The sequence below is a fragment of the Mustelus asterias genome, chromosome 12 (genome assembly GCF_964213995.1).
Source record: "Mustelus asterias chromosome 12, sMusAst1.hap1.1, whole genome shotgun sequence".
NCBI classification, from domain to species: domain Eukaryota; kingdom Metazoa; phylum Chordata; class Chondrichthyes; order Carcharhiniformes; family Triakidae; genus Mustelus; species Mustelus asterias.
The window spans coordinates 57,483,724-57,506,411 of record NC_135812.1 but is presented as its reverse complement, the minus strand read 5'-3'; the positions used below and the strand labels follow the sequence as shown (position 1 = coordinate 57,506,411).

The 22,688-nt window shown below is 45.5% G+C and overlaps 1 protein-coding gene across 3 annotated transcripts in view; it reads right to left on the bottom strand.

Annotated features, from left to right (window-relative positions):
* LOC144501480 (uncharacterized) overlaps positions 1-22,688 on the bottom strand; it is an 83,682-nt gene that overhangs the window by 37,188 nt on the left and 23,806 nt on the right. For 2 of the 3 annotated variants that reach the window (XM_078225266.1, XM_078225268.1), the window contains 2 exons: positions 21,303-21,348; positions 17,671-17,729 (listed from right to left, as the gene is read on the bottom strand). The exons of the other annotated variant lie outside the window; for it this stretch is intronic. In XM_078225266.1, the coding sequence (XP_078081392.1) occupies positions 17,671-17,729; positions 21,303-21,348 (105 nt within the window). The remainder of the gene's footprint in view (positions 1-17,670; positions 17,730-21,302; positions 21,349-22,688) is intronic. 3 annotated transcript variants of the gene reach the window in all.

Here is a 22,688-nt window from a genome sequence, read left to right as displayed (position 1 = left end):
TGGTAAAAGGGATGTTTGGCCCTCAAGATTTCAATTCCTACTCCCTCCCTTACCAAACTCCCAGGTCCCCTCACACCCCCAGCCCCACCCCATGCTATCTCCAAGGCCACACCAAGTATCTACTATGTACAGATGTCAGGAGCCATGTGGAGATGAAAGAAATGACAATCTAAGTGAATGCTTAATCATACACATACCCTTGAATCATGAGACCCATTCAAAAAATTTAAATCCCTTCAAATGGTCAATTAATTATAAAATTAAATTTCTATTCATTAACCACATCAAAGACAGCTAACCCTTTAAAGCCTTGTAAAACTGTCAATCAAATTGTGATGTCAGTCCACTGGCTGAGATAAGTGATTTTTAGAGCTTTTGAAATTCTTAATAGGTTCAGCTATAACAACAATCCTTGGGAAAAGTCAACAATGAAATCAATTGAAACTGTAGGAACACGTCTAATGTTATTTTTCAAAACCACACCAGATGGCCTTTCAACCAAAGAACACCAGCAGTGTCTTCTTTTTCACTCCAACTGAAGGCTGCAGCTTGTTTTTGTTTTATTTTAAAGTGCTGAGGATTTAAATAACACATAAATAGATCTTATCCACCTTTATGCCTTCTCCATAAATTCATGACTCCCAAACTGCAGGTGTGGAATAGTGAAAATAGGGTCTGTTTGAACCAATTGCAAATGGCACGTCTGAGTTCAGGTTTCTTGTCAGTATGATTCATGCCCCTCTCCCTTGCCTACAAAAAATGGGATCTGCCGGAAATGGGGGTGGGTCTTGCCTGTTTTGAAAGGCCCTCAGAGTCAGCCTGACTCAGTGAAAATCCTGCCCTTGATGTTCAAATTGGCAAGTATTCCAATCTCAAGCACTGATTATCCTCAACCGGATTACCACAAAGCTCAAAGCAAATACAATTCTCTCTGAAGCTGTTGTGACCGTCCTTATTGGGAATGAAGGTTTGCGGTCGAATGTCAACACATTCTTCCAAAAGATGTTTGAAAAAAATGTCACCCAACAGGCTTTGTGAGCAAACTTAGAGTTCATGGAATAAAAGGGACAGTAGCAAAATGATACGAAATTGGCAGACAGGAAACAAAGAGTAGTAATGGACAGTTGTTTTTCAGACTGGAGGAAGGTTTGTTTTGAAGCTCCCCAGGAATTGATGTTCAGACCCCTGCTCTTCCAGATATATATTAAAGACCTAGAGGGCGATTCTCCCAAAAAATTCTAAGTGTCGAATTTGTGTAAAAACTGGCGTAAATCACGCGGTTTTTTTCAGCGGGAGTTTCAAAGTGAATCTCCCACACTTAGTGCACTGCAGAGTGGCATAGCGTTAATCATGGGGCCTACTCCTGTTGGAGAGGCCGGCAGCATAGCGCTGAGTGGGCCACTGCGCATGTGCCAATCTGTCAACGCTGAGATCGGTGCATACGAAGTAGGCTCGCACTGCCAGCCTTCTGATCGCTGGCCAGCCCTGCTTCCCCACATCGCCGACCGTGCAACCCCCCCACACAGCCCAATCGCTGGCCCCCCGAACATGTCCAGGCCAGCTTTGACTCCCCCCCCCACCCCACCTCAATCTTCCCCCTCCGCCCCTGCAGCCCCAATCTCCCGATCGGCCACCCCTGCAGCCCCGACCCCCCCAGCAGGCTGACCCGCCCACCCCACCCCACCCCGATGATCAGCCCTGATCGCTAGCCTTCCTCCCTCTGTCACTCAACCCAAATGCAGACTGGTAGCGGGTCCCCCCACCCCCATCAATCACCACGCAGAGGCTCCACCTCTCCATTAGGCCCTGCCCCTGATTAGGCCCCACCCTCTTGGCATTGCCCAATGCCCAGTGGGCAGTGCCAAATTGCCCCCTGGGCATTGACACTTTACCACTTGGGCAGTGCCAGGGCACCCAGGCTGGCAATGCCCAGAGGGCATCCTCCAGTCCTCTGGGGGCCTCGATGGCCCCCTTCACTCCAGCAGGGTTGGGCTGCCAGCTCCCCGCAAGTGGGGAGCTATACTAAGCCCCGCTGGAGTCAAATACTCCCGGCGTGGACATGAGACTTCAGGCCCGCTAATTGGATTTAAATCGTATTCAAATGTTGATTTAAATAAATCATGCTGCTCTGTGCCAGAAATCAGCGCGGAGCTGATGCTGCCAGAAATCCGGTTGCTGGTGACGTGCAGAGGCCGTGGCGCTCAGCGGGGAACCCGTGAAACGGCCTCCGCTTGAGTCTCCCAGCCCTCTGCACTGCTTTAGTCGCACATCGGGCTGGGAGAATTGCTCCCCCTAGACTTTGATGTACAAATTTTAAAATTCCCAGATGATTTTTAAAATTTAATTTATATAAATAAATTACATTTTATATGTAATTTCCAGGGACCTTAGTATATATGTACATAGGTCATTAAAGAGGCAGGGCATGTTGAGAGCAATGAATAAATGAATAAAGCATATATTATCTTAGGCTTGATTAATAGAGGCATTAAGTACAAGAGTAAGGAGGTCAAGCTGAATTTGTATCAGACACTAGAACAAAGAACAGTACAGCACAGGAGCAGGCTCTTTGGCCCACCAAGCCTGCGCCAATACATGACGTCTTTCTAAAGTAAATAATTTTTGCCTCTACGTGGTCCATAACCCTCCATTCCCTACCTATTCATGCATCTGTCAAGCTGTCTCTTAAATGTTGCTATTGTATTTGCTTCTACCATTTCCTCTGGCAGCGCATTCCAGGCACTCACAACCCTCTGTGTACAAAACTTGCCTCTCACATCTCCTTTAAACTTTCCCCCTTTTATCTTAAACCTATGTCCCCTAGTAATTGACGTTTCTACCCTGGGAAAAAGACTCCGACTATCCATTCCTCTCATAATTTTGTAAACTTCTATCAGGTCGCCCCTCTGACGTTCAAGTGAAAACAAACCAAGTTTGTCCAATCTCTCCTCATACCTAATACCCTCCAAACCAGGGAACCTCCTGGTAAATCTCCTCTGCACCCTCTCCAAAGTCTCCACATCCTTCTGGCAATATGGTGACCAGAACTGTACACAATATTCAAAATGTGGCTTAACCAAAGTTCTATACAGCTGTAACATGACTTGCCAAGTTTTATACCCTATGCCCCCACTGATGAAGGCAAGATGCCGTACATCTTCTTGACCACCTTATCCACTTGTGTTAAAACTTTCAGGGAACTGTAGACCTGTATGCCTAGATCCCTCTGTATGTTAATGCTTCTCAGGGTTCTGTCATTTACTGTACACTTCTCTCCTGCATTAGATCTTCCAAAATACATCACCTCGCATTTGTCCGGATTAAATTCTATCTGCCATTTCTCCGCCCAGGTCTCACTAGTTAGACTTCATCTGGAGAACTGCATCTAGTTCTGCTCACCATACTTGAGGGAGGATGTGAAGACATTGGAGAGAGTACAGAGGAGATTCACAAGAATAATTCCAGGGATAAAGAACTGTAGCCATGAATTAGATTGCAGAGATTGGGACTGTTTTTCTTGGGAGAAAACAAGGCTTAGAGGAGATTTGAGGTATTTGAGATCCTAAGGGATATGGACAGGGTAAATAATGAGAAACTGTTCCCACTCAAGACAGCATCAAGAACTAGAGGGAAGAGATTCTAAATAATTGGCAAAAGGAGTAAAAGTGGCGCAAGGAAAGAAAAATTCACCCAGAGGGTGGTTGGAGTCTGGAATAAGCTTCCTAAGGGGGAAGTGGAGGCAGATTGGATTGAGTTATTCAAAAGGGAATTGGATTGCTATCTGAAAACAAATGTGCACGGTTATGGGATAAGGCAGGGGAGTGGGACAAGGTAGAATGCTTTTTCAGAGAGCCAGTGCGGACACGATAGGCCAAATTGCCTCCTTCTGCACTGTAAAGATTCTGTGATATGAAGCTGGAAGTATCGTAAACCTCAAGGAGGATAGACAGGTTGGTGGAATGGATAGGCAAGTGGCAGATTAAATTTAATGCAGAGAAGTGTGAAGTGATTGACTTTGGTAGGAAGAACACACAGACATTAAAGTGAAGGGCACAATTCTAAAGTGGCTGCAGGAGCAGAGGAACCTTGTTGATTGTGTATAATTCATTGAAGATAACCGGAAAGATTGAAAGAGCGGTTAATAAAGCATTTGGTATCCAATGAGAACTTCATACGGCATCTCAACCTGGAAACATTTAATCTCAGAACTGTCTTTCACAGTGAGGTTTCTCCCCCTGGAGATTCTTCCTCTAGCACAAGCTAGGTAAATCTTCCAACCTCATTTTAACTCATGAATTTGTCTTTTTACACAACAGCAAGCTCCCACCTGCATTCAGGTGTCATGAACCATAGCATCTTGCTGCTCTCTCTGGATCCTGGTAGACTAATTTGTCTGAGAGTTTGAGAGATACCTTTGAATACCCTCCTCTCTCAAAGTCCATTTCCTTGTCCACATGAATCACATGGTCCTTGTATCCAGGTAGAAATATTGATTAGCTATCCTTGAGGCAACATCTTAAAAGTAAATTGACAGCTTAAAGTACACCTGTTTACAACACAAAATTACCAACACTTTTCTGTGACTTTCGAAATTCAATGCTGTCCACTGTTAGCACACAGGCTGTTGCCATCGTCACCAAGTGTAAAAACCATGCACTTTCTTCCCATTAAAACAATCTGGAGCCCCTTTAATCTTTAACAACAAAATTATCCAAGCTTGCTGTTAGGCAGACTTCAGAACAAGTCTGTGATAATCCCCATGAGTCCATGGGGAATCACTAATTGATCTCCCTGTGGGGCTCGTTGAATACGAGTTTCCTTGGTAACAGACAATGGCCTGCCCAGGTGGAACTCATCACCTGAGCCCTTTAAAAGGCAGACACTGGGAGGGGTCTGCAGTACTGTTGTCCTGCCGGGATTTGTGTATGTATGCAATGGTACCAGTGGCATAATTATACGTTTAACAATAAATACCATTCCTTTCTATTCAGGCTTCCTGAGTCATTACATTGGTTTTGAGGAACAAGGAAAAGTTCAGCCAACTTTGTCTTTTAATGAGCTTAGTAAGACAATAATGGGAAGATATTGAAAATGGGGGAATTGAAACAGTATGATGCAGATGTGGAGGATTGGCCCCAGTACGAATTAGCCAAACGAATGAGATACTTCTGCTGGGCAAACGTGGTAGAAGGGGATGACTGGCAAAAAGTCATCCTCAAGACCACCTGTGGGGCTCCAATTTTCAGCATCATAGAGTTTGACCTACCTGGCAGCTCCTAATTCAAAATCCTTTAATGAACTGATTTGGTAGCAAACCACTACAACTCCAAACACTCTGTTATATTGCAGCACTACAGGTTTAATAGATGCTCTGTGGAACCAGTTACTGATTTCTTGACGAGATTGCGGAAATTGCAGGAACACAGAGTATGGGCCAGCACTTCCTGAAATGTTAAAGGATCGCTTAGTATGTGAAATAAGTAATATTGCGACCCAAAGGAAGCTACTGACTGAGTTGAATCTGAACCTTAAGAAAGCCAGAGAACTGGCCCCTTCTGGTGAAAACGTGAACAAAGGGACCCAGGAGCTTCAGGGCTTCATAGATGGTACCATCCTCAGCCTTAGGCGATCCCCATTCCACAGAACTAACTCCCCCGTGGACAACACTCGTGTCTCCCATTCCTTGCGAAGGAAGGGTGATTGGAGGTGGAGGAGCAAACACATTCATGCTGTACTTGTAGTCATAGGATCTGCCTTAGACAAGGCTACCGAAACAGGCAAAACACATATTGCCCAGGCTGAAAAGTGAAGCTTTGCAAATAAATCAGTCCAAGGACAGAGAATTGATGCAACTAAATTGCATCACTGCTCCCAAGGTGGCCCGAATCCAGATTCAATTCCAGGTAAACAGCTACTCCCTCGACATGGAGGTAGACACAGGTGCCCCAGTATCTATCATTGGCGAACACACCTTTAGGTGATTCCGATTGGGCATCTTGCCTTTAAGCCTGCAACACACGATTGGCCACATACACTGGGGAGCCTTCAGAATTATTGGGACCACTGTAACCCCACTTGTACAAGGGCAACAGGCAGTCTGACTTCCCCTAGTAAGTGCACGGATCAGGGCCAAGCCTTTTGGAAAGGGACTGGCTACAGGAAATCCGCCTGGATTGGCAACAGATCTTTTAAATGGGTACTGGCAATTTATATGAAGTCATTGGGAAGTATCTCAAAGTGTTCCAAGGAGGTCTTGGGAACATTAAAGGTGCCAGGGCCAAGATGTGCATAGATCCAGAGGCCCAACCTAAATACTTCAAGCCACAAATAGTCCCCTGCACCCTACATGCCAAAATCGAGGCTGAATTGGAATGTTTGGAGGAACTTGACACTTTACGCCCAGTACGATTTGCTGAATGGGCTGCAACAGTAGTCCCTGTTTTAAAACCTGACAATTCAGTCATCTCTGTGGGGATTATAAGTTGATGGTCAACAGAGCTTCCCGCTTAGACAGATAGCCTATGCCACACACAGAAGATTTGTACGCAAAACTGACTGGAGTCACATTTTCCAAATTGGATATGAGCCACACCTATCTCCAACTGGAGTTTGGGGTATCATCAGGGAGTATGTCACTATAATTACTCACACAGGACTGTACAAGTACACTCGCTTGCCTTTTGAGGTATCTTTGGTTTGCTCCAAGGAGAACATCCTTCAAGGAGTGTCCAGAGTTGCAGTCGATCTGGATGACATTTTAATAGTAAGAAGTTTAACAACACCAGGTTAAAGTCCAACAGGTTTATTTGGTAGCAAAAGCCACACAAGCTTTCGGAGCTCTAAGCCCCTTCTTCAGGTGAGTGGGAATTCTATTCACAAACAGAGCATATAAAGACACAGACTCAATTTACATGAATAATGGTTGGAATGCGAATACTTACAACTAATCAAGTATTTAAGAAACAAAACAATGTGAGTGGAGAGAGCATCAAGACAGGCTAAAAAGATGTGTATTGTCTTCTATCAGGTCGCCCCTCAAACTTCATCGTTGCAGTGAAAATAAACCGAATTTCTCTTTGTTTGGTATGAATTTCCCATAGTAATTTAGGAGATCCAGGAAAGACATCAATTCCATTGTGTTCTTTGGAGTCGGAGCCCCTTTTATGGCCTTATGGTATGAAGAGACAATACACATCTTTTTAGCCTGTCTTGATGCTCTCTCCACTCACATTGTTTTGTTTCTTAAAGACTTGATTAGTTGTAAGTATTCGCATTCCAACCATTATTCAGGTAAATTGAGTCTGTGTCTTTATATGCTCTGTTTGTGAACAGAATTCCCACTCACCTGAAGAAGGGGCTTAGAGGTCCGAAAGCTTGTGTGGCTTTTGCTACCAAATAAACCTGTTGGACTTTAACCTGGTGTTGTTAAACTTCTTACTGTGTTTACCCCAGTCCAACGCCGGTGAAGAAGGGAAAGGGTTAATGTTTTTTGTACTCAATGTATTTTGTACCTAAAAGGTTGAACTTTGTATCTGGAATGTATCACAAACCTAACGTTTCCTTGTGGCGAGTCATCCCTTTTTTATATTGCTCCTGGTAGTAGCATAAGCCATTTGTTCATGTCTTTCATCTTTTACTTTAGTATAAGCCATTTGTTCATGGTTCCCTCGCTTGTTTATATCATTCTGATAAAACAGACAGTTGAATATAGATGTTAGGGGGTAAGTCTTTCTTTCCGTAGGCTTGTCTATGATTTAAACAGAGGAAGCAGCGACCAATTGGTAGAGTGCGAGAATGGCCGTTTGAAGGAGAACTCCCACTGGGACAGTTGCACTCAGTCACTTCAAAGGAAACGCTGCGGGAAGAGCAGGGGACCAGAGATGACACCTTGACTGCAACGACCAGAAGAATTGTGCTTTATGACCCAAGGATACCAGATGGTTTCTAACCATGATCCAAAGACTATCAGAAGCTGTTAAAGGAACTATAATTTACGATCAAGGACTGTTAACTGGACTTTGCTTCATGACTTGTATTGGGAACCCTGAAGTATAAATATCCATGCTTCTTGTGTTCAGTGAGAACTTTGGCTTCCGCTTTCAAGGGGTCAAGTTCTCCCATAAGCTTATGAAAATAAAGCCTGACTGTATTTTTGACTCATATCAGCCTATAGAGGTATAATTTCCGACTTCAGCCGGCATCTCCACATCATGACATTTTAATCTCAGGAGCTATGGCTAAGGATGTTTGGAGGAGATCTTACAACGTTTCTCTGAAGCTGGTGTTGGGCTAAAAAGGGAAAAATACATGTTCCGGGTAAATGACGTAACGTACCTTGGGTACAGAGTTGACAACGATGGACTACACTTTGTCGAAGAGAAGGTGAAGGCCATAAAAGGGGCTCCGACTCCAAAGAACACAATGGAATTGATGTCTTTCCTGGATCTCCTAAATTACTATGGGAAATTCATACCAAACAAAGAGAAATTCGGTTTATTTTCACTGCAACGATGAAGGTTGAGGGGCGACCTGATAGAAGTCTACAAGATTATGAGGGCCATGGACAGAGTGGATAGTCAGCAGTTTTTTCCCATGGTGGAAGAGTCAATTACTAGGGGACATAGGTTTAAAGGAGATGTACGAGGCAAGTTTTTTACCCAGAGGGTTTTTTACCCGAGGGAGATTGTAACACTGATTAAGAGGAAGAGAGAGTTGTATGAAATGTACAGGCAGCAAGGAACACATCAGATGCTCGAGGAGTATAAAAAGTGCAAGAAGCTACTTAAGAGGGAAATCAGGAGGGCTAAAAGAAGACATGAGGTTGCTTTGGCAGACAGAGTGAAGGAAAATCCAAAGAGCTTCTATAGGTATGTTAGGAGCAAAAAGATAGTGAGGGATAAAATTGGTCCTCTTGAAGACCAGAGTGGTACACTGTGTATGGAACCAAAAGAGATGGGGGAGATACTAAATGGTTTTTTTGCATCCGTATTTACTGAGGAAACGGGCATGGAGTCTATGGAAATAGGGCAAACTGGTAGGGAGGCCATGGAACCTTTACAGATTAAAGGGGAGGAGGTGCTCGCTGTCTTGAGGCAAATCAGAGTGGATAAATCCCCAGGACCGGACAGGGTATTCCCACGGACCTTGAGGGAAGCTAGTGTTGAACTTGCAGGGGCCCTGGCAGACATATTTAAAATGTCAGTATTCACGGGGGAGGTGCCGGATGATTGGAGGGTGGCTCATGTTGTTCCGTTGTTTAAAAAAGGTTCCAAAAGAAATCCGGGAAATTATAAGCCAGTAGGTTTGATGTCGGTGGTGGGCAAGTTATTGGAAGGTGTGATAAGGGATAGGATCTACAAATATTTGGATAGACAGGGACTTATTAGGGAGAGTCAACATGGCTTTGTGCGTGGTAGGTCATGTTTGACCAATCTATTAGAGTTTTTCGAGGAGGTTACCAGGAAAGTGGATGAAGGGAAGGCGGTGGATGTTGTCTACCTGGATTTCAGCAAGGCCTTTGACAAGGTCCCTCATGGGAGGTTAGTTAGGAAGCTTCAGTCGCTAGGTATACATGGGGAGGTAGTAAATTGGATAAGACACTGGCTCAATGGAAGAAGCCAGAGAGTGGTTGTGGAGGATTGCTTCTCTGAGTGGAGGCCTGTGACTAGTGGTGTGCCGCAGGGATCGGTGTTGGGTCCATTGTTGTTTGTCATCTATATCAATGATCTGGATGATAATGTGGTAAATTGGATCAGCAAGATTGCTGATGATACAAAGATTGGAGGTGTAATGGACAGTGAGGAAGGTTTTCAAAGCTTGCAGAGGGATTTGGACCAACTAGAAAAATGGGCTGAAAAATGGCAAATGGAATTTAACGCAGACAAGTGTGAGATATTGCACTTTGGAAGGACAAATCAAAGAAGAACGTACAGGGTAAATGGTAGGACTCTGAAGAGTGCAGTTGAACAGAGGGATCTGGGAATACAGGTACAGAATTCCCTAAAAGTGACGTCACAGGTGGATAGGGTCGTAAAGAGTGCCTTTGGTACATTGGCCTTTATAAATCGGAGTATCGAGTATAAAAGTTGGAGTGTTATGGTAAGGTTATATAAGGCATTGGTGAGGCCGAATTTGGAGTATTGTGTACAGTTTTGGTCACCTAGTTACAGGAAGGATGTAAATAAGATTGAAAGAGTGCAGAGAAGGTTCACAAGGATGTTGCCTGGACTTGAGAAGATGAGTTACAGAGAGAGATTGAATAGGTTGGGACTTTATTCCCTGGAACGTAGAAGATTGAGGGGAGATTTGATAGAGGTGTATTAGATTTTGATGGGTATAGATAGAGTGAATGCAAGCAGGCTTTTTCCGGTGAGGCTCGGGGAGAAAAAAACCAGAGGGCATGGGTTAAGGGTGAAAGGAGAAAAGTTTAAAGGGAATATTAGGGGGGGCTTCTTCACGCAGAGAGTGGTGGGAGTGTGGAATGAGCTGCCGGATAAAGTGGTAAATGCGGGGTCACTTTTAACATTTAAGAAAAACTTGGACGGGTTCATGGATGAGAGGGGTGTGGAGGGATATGGTCCAAGTGCAGGTCAGTGGGACTAGGCATAAAATGGTTCGGCACAGACAAGAAGGACCAAAAGGCCTGTTTCTGAGCTGTAATTTTCTATGGTTCTATGGTTCTAGGGTGGTGGGTGCCTAAAACCCACTGCCGGGGAGGTAGTGGAAACAGATACGATAGTGCCTTTTAAGAGGCGTCTTGACAAATACATGAATAGGATGGGAATGGAGGGATATGGTCCCCGGAAGGGTAGGGGGTTTAGTTCAGTTGGGCAGCATGGTCGGCGCAGGCTTGGAGGGCTGAAGGGCCTGTTCGTGTGCTGTTATTTTCTTTGTTCTTTCTTTGTTCAAACCTGGCAGCCCTGAGGACACACCTCCATATCCTGATTTTAAAAAAATTAAAAATGGTCCTGACAACTGCCACAAGAGAGCCTTTACAAGTGTCAAAGAGCAATTGCTGTCAACAAATGTACTAGCCCATTATGACCCTCCCCTCCCACGAGACCACTCATTGTAACCTGCGATGCCTCCCTCTATGGGATAGGAGTGGTATTGCCATACCTGATGGGACAGAACGTTCAATTGCATATGCATCGTGAACCCTGGCAGGTGCAGAAAGGAAGTACGGGCAGATTGAGAAAGAAAGTTTGGCTATGGTATTTGCGGTGCAATAGTTCCACCAATACAGTGGCCAAGTCTCCGGAGTGGAGTCCAGCCCTGTAACTCAGAGGGCTAAGGAAAAGGGGAGGAAGGCAGTGTTAATCGGGGACTCGACAGTAAGGGGGTCCGACAGGCGTTTTTGCGGACGCAGGCAGGAGTCTTGGATGGTGGTCTGCCTCCCTGGGGCCGGGATCCAGGATGTCGCTGGTCGACTCCCGGAAATCCTGAGGGGGGAGGGAGAGGAGCCAGAGGTAGCGATACATATTGGTACCGCTGATGTGGGAAGGAAGGGGGAAGGGATCATGAAAAGAGAGTATGGAGAATTAGGGAGACAGCTGAGAAGGAGGAAAGCAAAGGTAGTAATCTCAGGATTGCTGCCTGTGCCACAGGAGGGTGAGGGCAGGAATGGAGTGAGGTGGAGGATGAATGTGTGGCTGAGGGACTGGTGCAGGGGGCAGGGATTCAGGTTCCTGGACCATTGGGACCTCTTTAGGGGCAGGTGTGACCTGTACACAAAAAACGGGTGGCACTTGAATCCCGGGGGACCAATATCCTGGCGGGAAGGTTGGCTAAGGCTACTGGGGAGAGTTTAAACTAGATAGGTTGGGGGGAGAGGATCGAGACGAGGTGACTGGGAGCGAGGAAGTTAGCTCGCAAACAGAGAAGGGTTATAGATGGTGCAAGAGGGAGGATGGACGGGGATAGAGAAGGGGAGAGCTCAGACCGAAGGATTGAGATGTGTTTACTTTAATGCCAGGAGTATAGTGAATAAAGGGGATGAGCTCAGAGCGTGGATTGATGCCTGGAAGTGTGATGTGGTGGCCATTACGGAGACTTGGATGTCTCAGGGACAGGACTGGATACTACAGGTGCCGGGATTCAGATGTTTCAGGAAGGACAGGGAGGGAGGCAAGAGAGGAGGTGGAGTGGCGCTGCTGATCAGGGATAGTGTCACAGCTGTAGAGAAGGTGTATGCTGTGGAGGGATTGTCCACAGAGTCTCTGTGGGTGGAAGTTCGGAGTAGGAAGGGGTCGATCACTTTGCTGGGAGTTTTCTATAGGCCGCCCAATAGTGACAGGGAGGTGGAGGAGCAGATAGGGAAACAGATCCTGGAGAGTTGCAATAATAGCAGAGTTGTTGTGATGGGAGACTTTAATTTCCCAAACATAGATTGGAATATCCCTAGGGTAAGGGGATTGGATGGGGAGGAGTTTGTTAGGTGTGTTCAGGAGGGTTTCCTGACACAGCATGTGGACAAGCCTACAAGAGGAGTACTTGATCTGATACTGACCAATGAGCCTGGACAGGTGTCAGATCTCTCAGTGGGAGAGCATCTTGGGGATAGCGATCATAACTCTATCTCCTTTATGCTTGCATTGGAAAAAGAGAGGATCAGGCAAGCTAGGAAAGTGTTTATATGGAGTAAGGGGAAATATGAAGACATAAGGTAGCAAATTAGAGGAGTAAATTGGAAGGAGGTATTCTCGGGGAAATCTACTGAAGAGAGGTGGCAGTTTTTCAAGGAATGTCTGTCTAGGGTTCTACAGGACAATGTTCCGAGCAGACAGGGAGGAGTTAGTAGGTTAAAGGAACCGTGGTGCACGAAAGCTGTGCGGGACCTAGTCGAGAAGAAAAGGAAAGCGTACAAAAGGTTCAGAGAGCTTGGCGAAGATAGGGAACTAGAGGAGTATACGGCTTGTAGGAAGGGACTAAAGAAGGAAATTAGGAGTCAGAAGGGGTCACGAGAAGGCCTTGGCGAGTAGAATTAGGGAAAACCCTAAGGCGTTTTATAAATATGTGAAGAGTAAAAGGATGAGACGTGAAGGAATAGGGCCTATAAAAGGTGAAGGCGGGAAAATCAGTACGGAACCAGTAGAAATGGCAGAGGTGCTTAATGAGTATTTTGCCTCGGTTTTCACAGAGGAGAAGGACATGGGTGGATGTACTGTGGGCTTGCGGTGGACTGAAAAGATTGAGTATGTGGACTTTAACAAAGAGGATGTGCTGGAATCTTTGAATGGCATCAAGATAGATAAGTCGCCGGGTCCGGATGGGATGTACCCCAGGTTACTGTGGGAGGCGAGGGAAGAGATTGCAGAGCCTCTGGCGATGATCTTTGCGTCGTCGATGGAGACAGGAGAGGTGCCGGAGGATTGCGGATGTGGTTCCTATTTTCAAGAAGGGGAATAGGGATAGCCCAGGAAATTACCGACCGGTGAGTCTAACCTCAGTGGTTGGTAAGCTGATGGAGAAGATCCTGAGGGACAAGATTTATGAGCATTTAGAGAGGTTTAGTATGCTCAACAATACTCAGCATGGCTTTGTCAAAGGCAGATCATGCCTTACAAGCCTGGTGGAGTTCTTCAAAAATGTGACTAAACACATTGACGAAGGGAAAGTGGTAGATGTGGTCTATATAGATTTTAGCAAGGCGTTCGATAAGGTCCCCCATGCAAGGCTTCTCGAAAAAGTGAGAGGGCATGGGATCCAAGGGGCTACTGCCCTGTGGATCCAGAACTGGCTTGCCCAAAGGAGGCAGAGTGTGTGTATAGATGGGTCTTTTTCTAATTGGAGGTCGGTCACCAGTGGTGTGCCCCAGGGATCTGTTCTGGGACCCTTGCTGTTTGTCATTTTCATAAATGACCTGGATGAGGAAGTGGAGGGATGGGTTGGTAAGTTTGCTGACGACACAAAGGTTGGTGGGGTTGTGGATAGTCTGGAGGGATGTCAGAAGTTACAGAGGGACATAGATAGGATGCAAGACTGGGCGGACAAGTGGCAGATGGACTTCAACCCAGATAAATGCGTCGTGGTCCATTTTGGCAGGTCGAATGGGATGAAGGAGTACAATATAAAGGGAAAGACTCTTAGTACTGTAGAGGATCAGAAGGACCTTGGGGTCCGGGTCCATAGGACTCTAACTCGGCCCCGCAGGTGGAGGAGGTGGTTAAGAAGGTGTATGGTGTGCTGGCCTTTATCAATCGAGGGATTGAGTTTAGGAGTCCAGGGATAATGATGCAGCTATACAAGACCCTCGTCAGACCCCACTTGGAGTACTGTGCTCAGTTCTGGTCGCCTCATTACAGGAAGGATGTGGAAAAGATTGAAAGGGTGCAGAGGAGATTTACAAGGATGTTGCCTGGATTGAGTGGCATGCCTTATGAGGATAGGCTGAGGGAGCTCGGTCTTTTCTCCTTGGAGAGACATAGGATGAGAGGAGACCTAATAGAGGTATATAAGATGTTGAGAGGCATAGATCGGGTGGACTCTCAGAGGCTTTTTCCCAGGGTGGAAATGGCTGCTACGAGAGGACACAGGTTTAAGGTGCTTGGGGGGTAGGTACAGGGGAAATGTGAGGGGGAAGTTTTTCACACAGAGGGTGGTGGGCGAGTGGAATCGGCTGCCGTCAGTGGTGGTGGAGGCGAACTCAATAGGGTCTTTTAAGAGACTCCTGGATGAGTACATGGGACTTAATAGGATAGAGGGTTATAGGTAGGCCTAAAAGATGGGGATATGTTTGGCACAACTTGTGGGGCCGAAGAGCCTGTTTTGTGCTGTAGTTTTCTATGTAATACATCTACAGTTGCCATAGTGACAGACCACAAACGTCTAGGCCTCTTCAGAGAATGCAAGGCATCCCATCACATCAGCTCAGATCCACGCTGGCACTGATGTTAGGTGCGTATGACTACACACTAAAACATCACCCGGGGCTACACAGAGCCAACATGGATGCCTTGAGTCATCTACAGCTACCCATCAGCCTACCCACACCTCTGAAGCTGGATGAAGTCATCATGACTTTGAACTTGATGGATACTCTGCCAGTATCCATCCAAGCAAATTCAGGCTTGGACCCAAAAGGACGCCACATTGGCAAATTCACGTCACATTGTCCTAAGTGGTGGATTACAAAGGCGTCCTACAGAGGATCTAGTGCCTTAAACTTCCAAATATCAAGAGCTGAGCATTGAAGGTGGCATCAGCTTGTGGGTGGTTGTCCTGTGTCCACAAATTACAAAATGGCCATCTAGGGATTGGTAAAATTAAAACGCTTGCAAGGTTATTTATTTATTAGTGTCACAAGTAGGCTTACATTAACACTGCAATGAAGTTACTGTGAAAATCCCCTAGTCGCCACACTCTGGCGCCTGTTTGGGTACACTGAAGGAGAATTTAGCATGGCCGATTCATCTAACGTGCACATCTTTGGACTACGTCTGGTGGCCTGGTATAGACAAGGACATTGGAAAACCTGGTCAAGCAGTGCAAAACCTGCCAGGAAAACCAGAAGGTCCCACCAGCAGCCTCACTGCACCCTCGGGAAATAGCCAGGGAGACCCTGGGTGCGAGGATATGCAGACTTTGCAGGGCAATTTATGGGTTCTATGTTCCTAATTCTTATTGATACCCATTCAAAATGGATTGACATGCACTGAATGGCCTTTACTACCTCTTACAACACCACAAAAACTCCGGCAAACTTTCTGCTCACATGGTAACCTGAGGTCCTCATAACAGACAACGGGACCACATTTACTAGTGGGGAGTCTCAGACCTTCATGAATACAAATGGAGTGTGGCACATCCGCCCGGCACCCTATCACCCATCTTCAAACCGTCTGGCTGAGCGAGCAGTCCAAGTATTCAAAAACAACATAAAAAAACAAATGATGGGCTCTTTGGAAATGAAGCTTCCTTGTTTCTTTTTTTAATTATAGGACAACTCCACACATGATGACAGGAGTAGCCCTGGTGGAGCTATTGAGGCTGGCGCCTTCAGTCCAGGTACAGCCTCACTTTCCCAAATCTGGGTGACAAAATCGAAGAAAGACAAGAAGCTCAGAAAAGGGGCCATGATGGACACAAGCCTGACAAGATCTTCAAACCAGGACACACCATACACATTCGGAGACAACTTCCCATGGATCCCAGGAGATGTCCTCTCAAAAACTGGACCAGTGTCATACATAGTAAAGACTGAAGAGAAGACATAAAAAAAACATGTCGACCACCGCAACAGACATGCTGCCATTGGCATCTTATACACCGGCCTGCAGACGGGAAACTCCACCCACAGAAAGCCCAAGAAATGTCCACAAAGACTCAGCCTCAGAAATGGAGACGGAGGCAGTGGATTCACAGTCAGACATTGCCCCCGAGAACAAGCTCTCTGCAGTTGCTCTTTGACATTCCACAAGAAAGAGACGTTCGCCACTCGGTCGGTAAACGTCTCCCAACCAGACTGTGCAAATGACAGTAGTGAGGCCATGGGCCAAACAATAAAGTCAGCCCCATCACCACTGGAGCGAGGGGGAACTCTCAAACTCAGAGGGAGGGGTGTGATAATCCCCATGAGGAATCACTAATTGATCTCCCTGTGAGGCTCACTGAATAGGAGTTCTCTTAGTAACAGGCAATGGCCTGCCCAGGTGGAACTCATCACCTGAGCCCTTTATAAGGCAGACAATGGGAGGGGTCTGCCGTACTGTTGACCTAGATGGGGCTTGAATATGTAGACCATGAAGCAGTGGCTTAACAATAAATACCGTTCCTTTCCAGTCAGGCTTCCTGAGTTATTACAAGGTCACATGGCCCCCTTCATTTTGCCTTCAATTAAAGGTACAGTCCCTAAAACTGAACAATTTCATAAACTTCATAATTGTAACAAGAGTAGAAAGACTTACAATGTCCCAGACTAGGAAAAGGTAAAACAATCATCATTCTCTCTCCTGATCACTATCCATAGACACTTCCTGTAAACTGCTCATGACAATATTGGCTGCGATGACCTTCACAATCAGAATGTTGAGGACTGATTTTTCCATGTCCCCGAAGCTCTGCATATACCAGTCCCCAGGGTGCCAGCGAGAGGGAATAGGAATGGAGACCCTCTAGTGCCTTGGTAGTGCTCTATTTGCATGTGACAATTGAGAGTGGGAACATTGCAATGGGATTCAAATGATGTGACTCCATACCACCCTCCCAAAGTCATTTTCAACAGATCTGAAGGCCAGCCATGCCAACAAGAGGTTTTGTTGTTGCTCCTTCAGATCATTCAGTCAGATTGTTAATCAGCCTGAAAATTCTTCAAGTATGAAAACTGCAGCAAGCACAAACTGGTGACAGACCCTGAGGACCTTGTATTTGGCTCAGTACAAGCCCAGGCCCTGATTTGTAAGATCACAGAATTATTATGGCACAAAAAGAGACCATTTAGCCCATCGTGAATGCACCAGTTCTTCAAATAAGCATCATGACTTAGTGCCATTTTCCTGCCTTTTCCCCGTATCTTTGCACATTGTTTCTATTCAAATAATCATCCAGTGCCCTCTTGAATGCCTAAATTGAACTTGCCTCCACCGCACTTCCATGGAGAGTAATCCTGGAATAGTTTTGAATTAATTGCTCATGGAAACAATATAAAAGAATATCGGGTAGATCATCACTAACCTGCAAATCAAGGGTGAAATTCATCTGTGACAAGACAAGCAGCAGAGACAGAAATGGTTCTGAGTGAAAAGAAACAGGCAGAAGGGTGAAAATTGAGCCAAACCCAATAATGGCAAGTTTGTAAACAAGGCACTGGAGGCACTTGCCATTAGGTTAGCTCCCCACTTGACTGACCACCCGGTGGGAAGCCCATAATGGAAATCCTCACCTTTTTAGAACATAGAATATAGAAAAGCTACAGCACAAACAGGCCCTTCGGCCCACAAGTTGCGCCGAACATGTCCCTACCTACTAGGCTTACCTATAACCCTCTATCTTACTAACTTCCATGAACTTATCCAAAAGTCTCTTAAAAGAACCTATCGAATCCGTCTCCACCACCACTACCAGCAGCCGATTCCACGCACCCACCACCCTCCGAGTGAAAAACGTACCCCTAACATCTCCTCTGTACCTACTCCCCAGCACTCTAAACCTGTGATCTCTTGTGGCAACCATTTCAGCCCTGGGTAAAAGCCTCTGAGAATCCACTCTATCAATACCTCTCAACATCTTATGCACCTCTATCAGGTCACCTCTCATCCTTCGCTTCTCCAAGGAGAAAAGACCTAGCTCTCTCAACCTATCCTCATAAGGCATGCCAAACATCCAGGCAACATCCTTGTAAATCTCCTCTGCACTCTTTCTATGGCTTCCACATCCTTTCTGTAATGAGGCGACCAGAACTGGGCACAGTACTCCAGGTGGGGTCTGACCAGGGTCCCAGACAGCTGCAGCATTATCTCCCGATTTCTAAACTCAATTCCTCTATTGATGAAGGCCAGTATTCCATACGCCTTCTTAACCACAGCCTCTACTTGCGACACTGCTTTGAGCGTCCTATGAACCCAGATCCCAAGATCCTTCTGATCTTCCACACTGCCAAGCGTCTTACCCTTACTATTATATTCTTTCATCCTATTTGACCTGCCAAAATGAACCACCACACACTTATCTGGGTTGAAGTGCATCTGCCACTTCTCCACCCAGTCTTGCATCTTATCTATGTCTCGTTGCAACTGCTGACATCCCTCTACACTATCCACAACACCACCAACCTTTATGTCATCAGCAAACTTGCCAACCCATCCTTCCACTTCTTCATCCAGGTCATTTATAAAAATCACAAAGAGCAAGGGTCCCAGAACAGATCCCTGGGGCACTCCACTGGTGACCGACCTCCATGCTGAAAAAGACCCATCTACAACCACTCTTTGCCTTCTGTGGGCAAGCCAGTTCTGAATCCACAAGGCAATGTCCCATTGTATCCCATGCCCCTTCACTTTCTCAATAAGCCTTGCATGGGACACCTTATCAAACGCCTTGCTGAAATCCATATAAACTACATCTACCACTCTTCCCTCGTCTATGTGTCTAGTTACATTTTCAAAAAATTCAGTTAGGCTCGTAAAGCATGATCTGCCTTGGACAAAGCCGTGCTGGCTATTTCTGATCATACTATTCCTCTCCAGATGTTCATAAATCCTGCCTCTCAGGATCTTCTCCATCAACTTACCAACCACTGAGGTTAGACTCACTGGTCTATAATTTCCCGGGCTATCTCTTCTCCCTTTCTTGAATAACGGAACCACATCGCAATCCTCCGGAACCTCTCCCGTCTCCATTGATGATGCAAAGACCATCGCCAGAGGCTCAGCAATCGCTTCCCTCGCCTCCCACAGTAACCTGGGGTACATCCCATCTGGTCCCGGCGATTTATCTAACTTGATGCTTTTCAAAAGCTCCAACACACCCTCTTTCCTAATGTCCACATGCTCAAACTTCTCAGTCCACTGCAAGTCTGCACTGCAACTACCAAGATCCTTTTCCACTGTGAATACTGAAGTATTCATTGAGTACCTCTGCCATTTCTACCGGTTCTAAACAGACTTTCCCACCGTCACATTTGATAGGTCCTACTCCTTCACATCTTATCTTCTTGCTCTTAACACACTTGTAGAATGCCTTGGGGTTTTCCTTTATCCTGTCTGCCAAGGCCTTCTCATGACCCCTTCTTGCTCTTCTAATTTCCCTCTTAAGTTCCTTCCTACTAGTCGTATACTCTTCTAGATTTCTAACATTACCTAGCTCCCTGAACCTTTTGTAGGCTTTTCTTTTCTTGACTAAATTCGTTACAGCTTTCGTGCACCATGGTTCCTGTGACCTACCATAACTCCCCTGTCTCATTGGAACGTTACGGTGCAGAGCTCCAGACAAATTTTCCTTGAAAATTTGCCACATTTCTTCTGTACATTTCCCTGAGAAAACCTCCTTCCAATTTATGCCTCTAATTTCCTGCCTAATAGCCTCATAATTGCCCTTACTCCAAGTAAACACTTTCCTAGCTTGACTGATCCTATCTCTCTCCAATGCTAATGTAAAGGAGATAGAATTATGATCACTATCCCCAAAATGCTCTCCCACTGAGAGATCTGACACCTGCCCAGGTTCATTCCCTAATACCAAATCAAGTACAGCCTCTCCTCTTGTAGGCTTATCCACATACTGTGTCAGGAAGCCCTCCTGAACACACCTAACAAACTCCTCCCCATCTAACCCCTTACCCTAGGGATATTCCAATCGAAAATCTCCCATCACGACCACTCTGTTATTATCACATCTCTCCAGGATCTGCTTCCCAATCTGCTCCTCCACATCCCTGCTACTATTGGGCGGCCTATAGAAAACACCCAGTAAAGTTATTGACCCCTTCCTGTTGCGAACCTCCACCCACAGAGATTCCGTAGACAATCCCTCTGTGGCATCCATCTTTTCTACAGCCGTGACGCTATCCCTGATCAACAGTGCCACTCCCCCACCTCTTTTGCCTCCTTCCCTGTCCCTCCTGAAACATCTGAAACCCGGCACCTGAAGTATCCAGTTCTGTCCCTGAGATAACCAAGTCTCTGTAATGGCCACCACATCACACTTCCAAGTAGTGATCCACGCTCTAAGCTCATCCATTTTGTTCACTACACTCCTTGCGTTAAAATAAACACATCTCAAACCTTCGGTCTGAGCACTCTCCTTCTCCGTCACCTGCGTATCCTCCTTCTGACACTGTCTACAAGCCACTTTAATTTTTAAGCTAACCTCCTCTCTCCCAGTCACCTCATTTTGATTCCCATTTTTATGTCAGAATATATTATTCTCAAGCTGGCTGTTTGCAATCATCTGAAACAGGGATGTTCATTATTTGCTCCAACCCATCAGTGGTGGCCGAGACCCGAATGCAGGTCAGGCCATTTATGTTTCTCGTAAGCACCAATCAAGATTCTAGAAAGCAGCTATTAAATTAGGACTTTCATTGTTGAAAGAAGATAAGATTGTTCTTCAAGAGACTTTTTACTATCACTTTATGAATGGAGTGAGAAGTTTATAGAATAAAGTCCTCAACCCATTTCATAAATCCATCACCTTATAAACTCTTCACTCCCACACTGCCCTCCCATAAACCTCTCTCAATATCCCATAACACTGATTCCCCGCCCCCCCGCCCTACCAATGCCCGAACTCCACCACGCAAACTCAAACAGACTAAGACCCAGAGAAAATTCTGCTTTCAAAGAATGCCGGACTGTTGGATTACTTACCTGAAAAACACTCGTTGGCCAGGACAGAGCTCTCAGGGTCATACCACTACAACAAGAAAAGGGCAGGGATCAATTACAGATTGATTTACAGCAGCACCCACTGATCAATACAATGCAGTGAATCAGGCCAAGGAAACAAGGTTAGCATCTGCTCTTTCATGTACAAATATAAGATCTCTTTGAGACTGCTACAATCTTGCATTAAGTTGATCTTTCTCTACGCCCTAGCTATGACTGTAACACTACATTCTGCACTCTCTCGTTTCCTTCTCTATGAACAGTATGTTTTGTCTGTATAATGTGCAAGAAACAATACTTTTCACTGTATGTTAATACATGTGACAATAATAAATCAAATCAAAGTGGAGTGTGGACAGTCTATTTTTTAAAAAATGTAGCCATCAAAAACTTAACTTTCACTATACCGTTTTATTTCTCTCAATAGTATGAGGATGGTAGTCATGTTACTGGACTAGTAATCCAGAAGACTGGACTAACAATCTGAAGACACAAATTTAAATTCCACCAAAACAGCTGGGGGAATTTAAATTTAGTTAATTAAATAAATCTGGAATGAAAAGCTAGTCTCAGTGATGGTGACCATGAAACTACTGAATTTCCTTTGGTTGGAAAAGCCCATCTGGTTCACTAATGTCCTTTAGGTGGAGAAATCTGCCATACTTACCAGGCCTGGCCTATATGTGGCTCCAGACCTACTGCAATGTGGTTGACTCTGAACTGTCCTCTGAAATGGCAGACTAGCAAGCCACTCAATTCTAGCAAACCGCTACAGAAAAATCAAATAAGAGTAAATAGTATGGCCCACTTAGCATTGATCTAGGCACCAGAAACAACAAAGGTACACCCTGCCCAGTCAACCCTGCCAAGTCCTTCTGGAGACTTGTGCCAGAATTGGAGAGCTGTCTCAGGATAGTCAAGTAAGATCCTGACATAGTCATACTTACTGATTCATAGCTTACAGCCAATGTCCCAGCCGCTTCCATCACCATCTCTAGGTATGTTCTGCTGCATGAAGTGAATAAAATTGGTTGAAGACTGGCACTTGTGATATAGGCGACCTCAGAAGGCTAAGACGGATCATCCATTCATCACTTCTGACTGAAGCTGGTCACGACACTAAATGCTTCAGTGTTGTGTTTTGTAATGACATCGCCCTCATTTTTGAGAACACGGACATACTGTCATTTCATGGCGGAATTTAAACTAGTGTCTTCAGATTGTTAGTCCAGTCTTCTGGATTACTCGTCCAGTAACATAATACTGAGAGAAATAAAACTCCTCCTGTTGTTGTTTAAATATTCATGCCTGGATGTGGCAAGACTGCAGAGCTTAGATCTGATCTGTTTGTTGTGAGATTGCTTATCT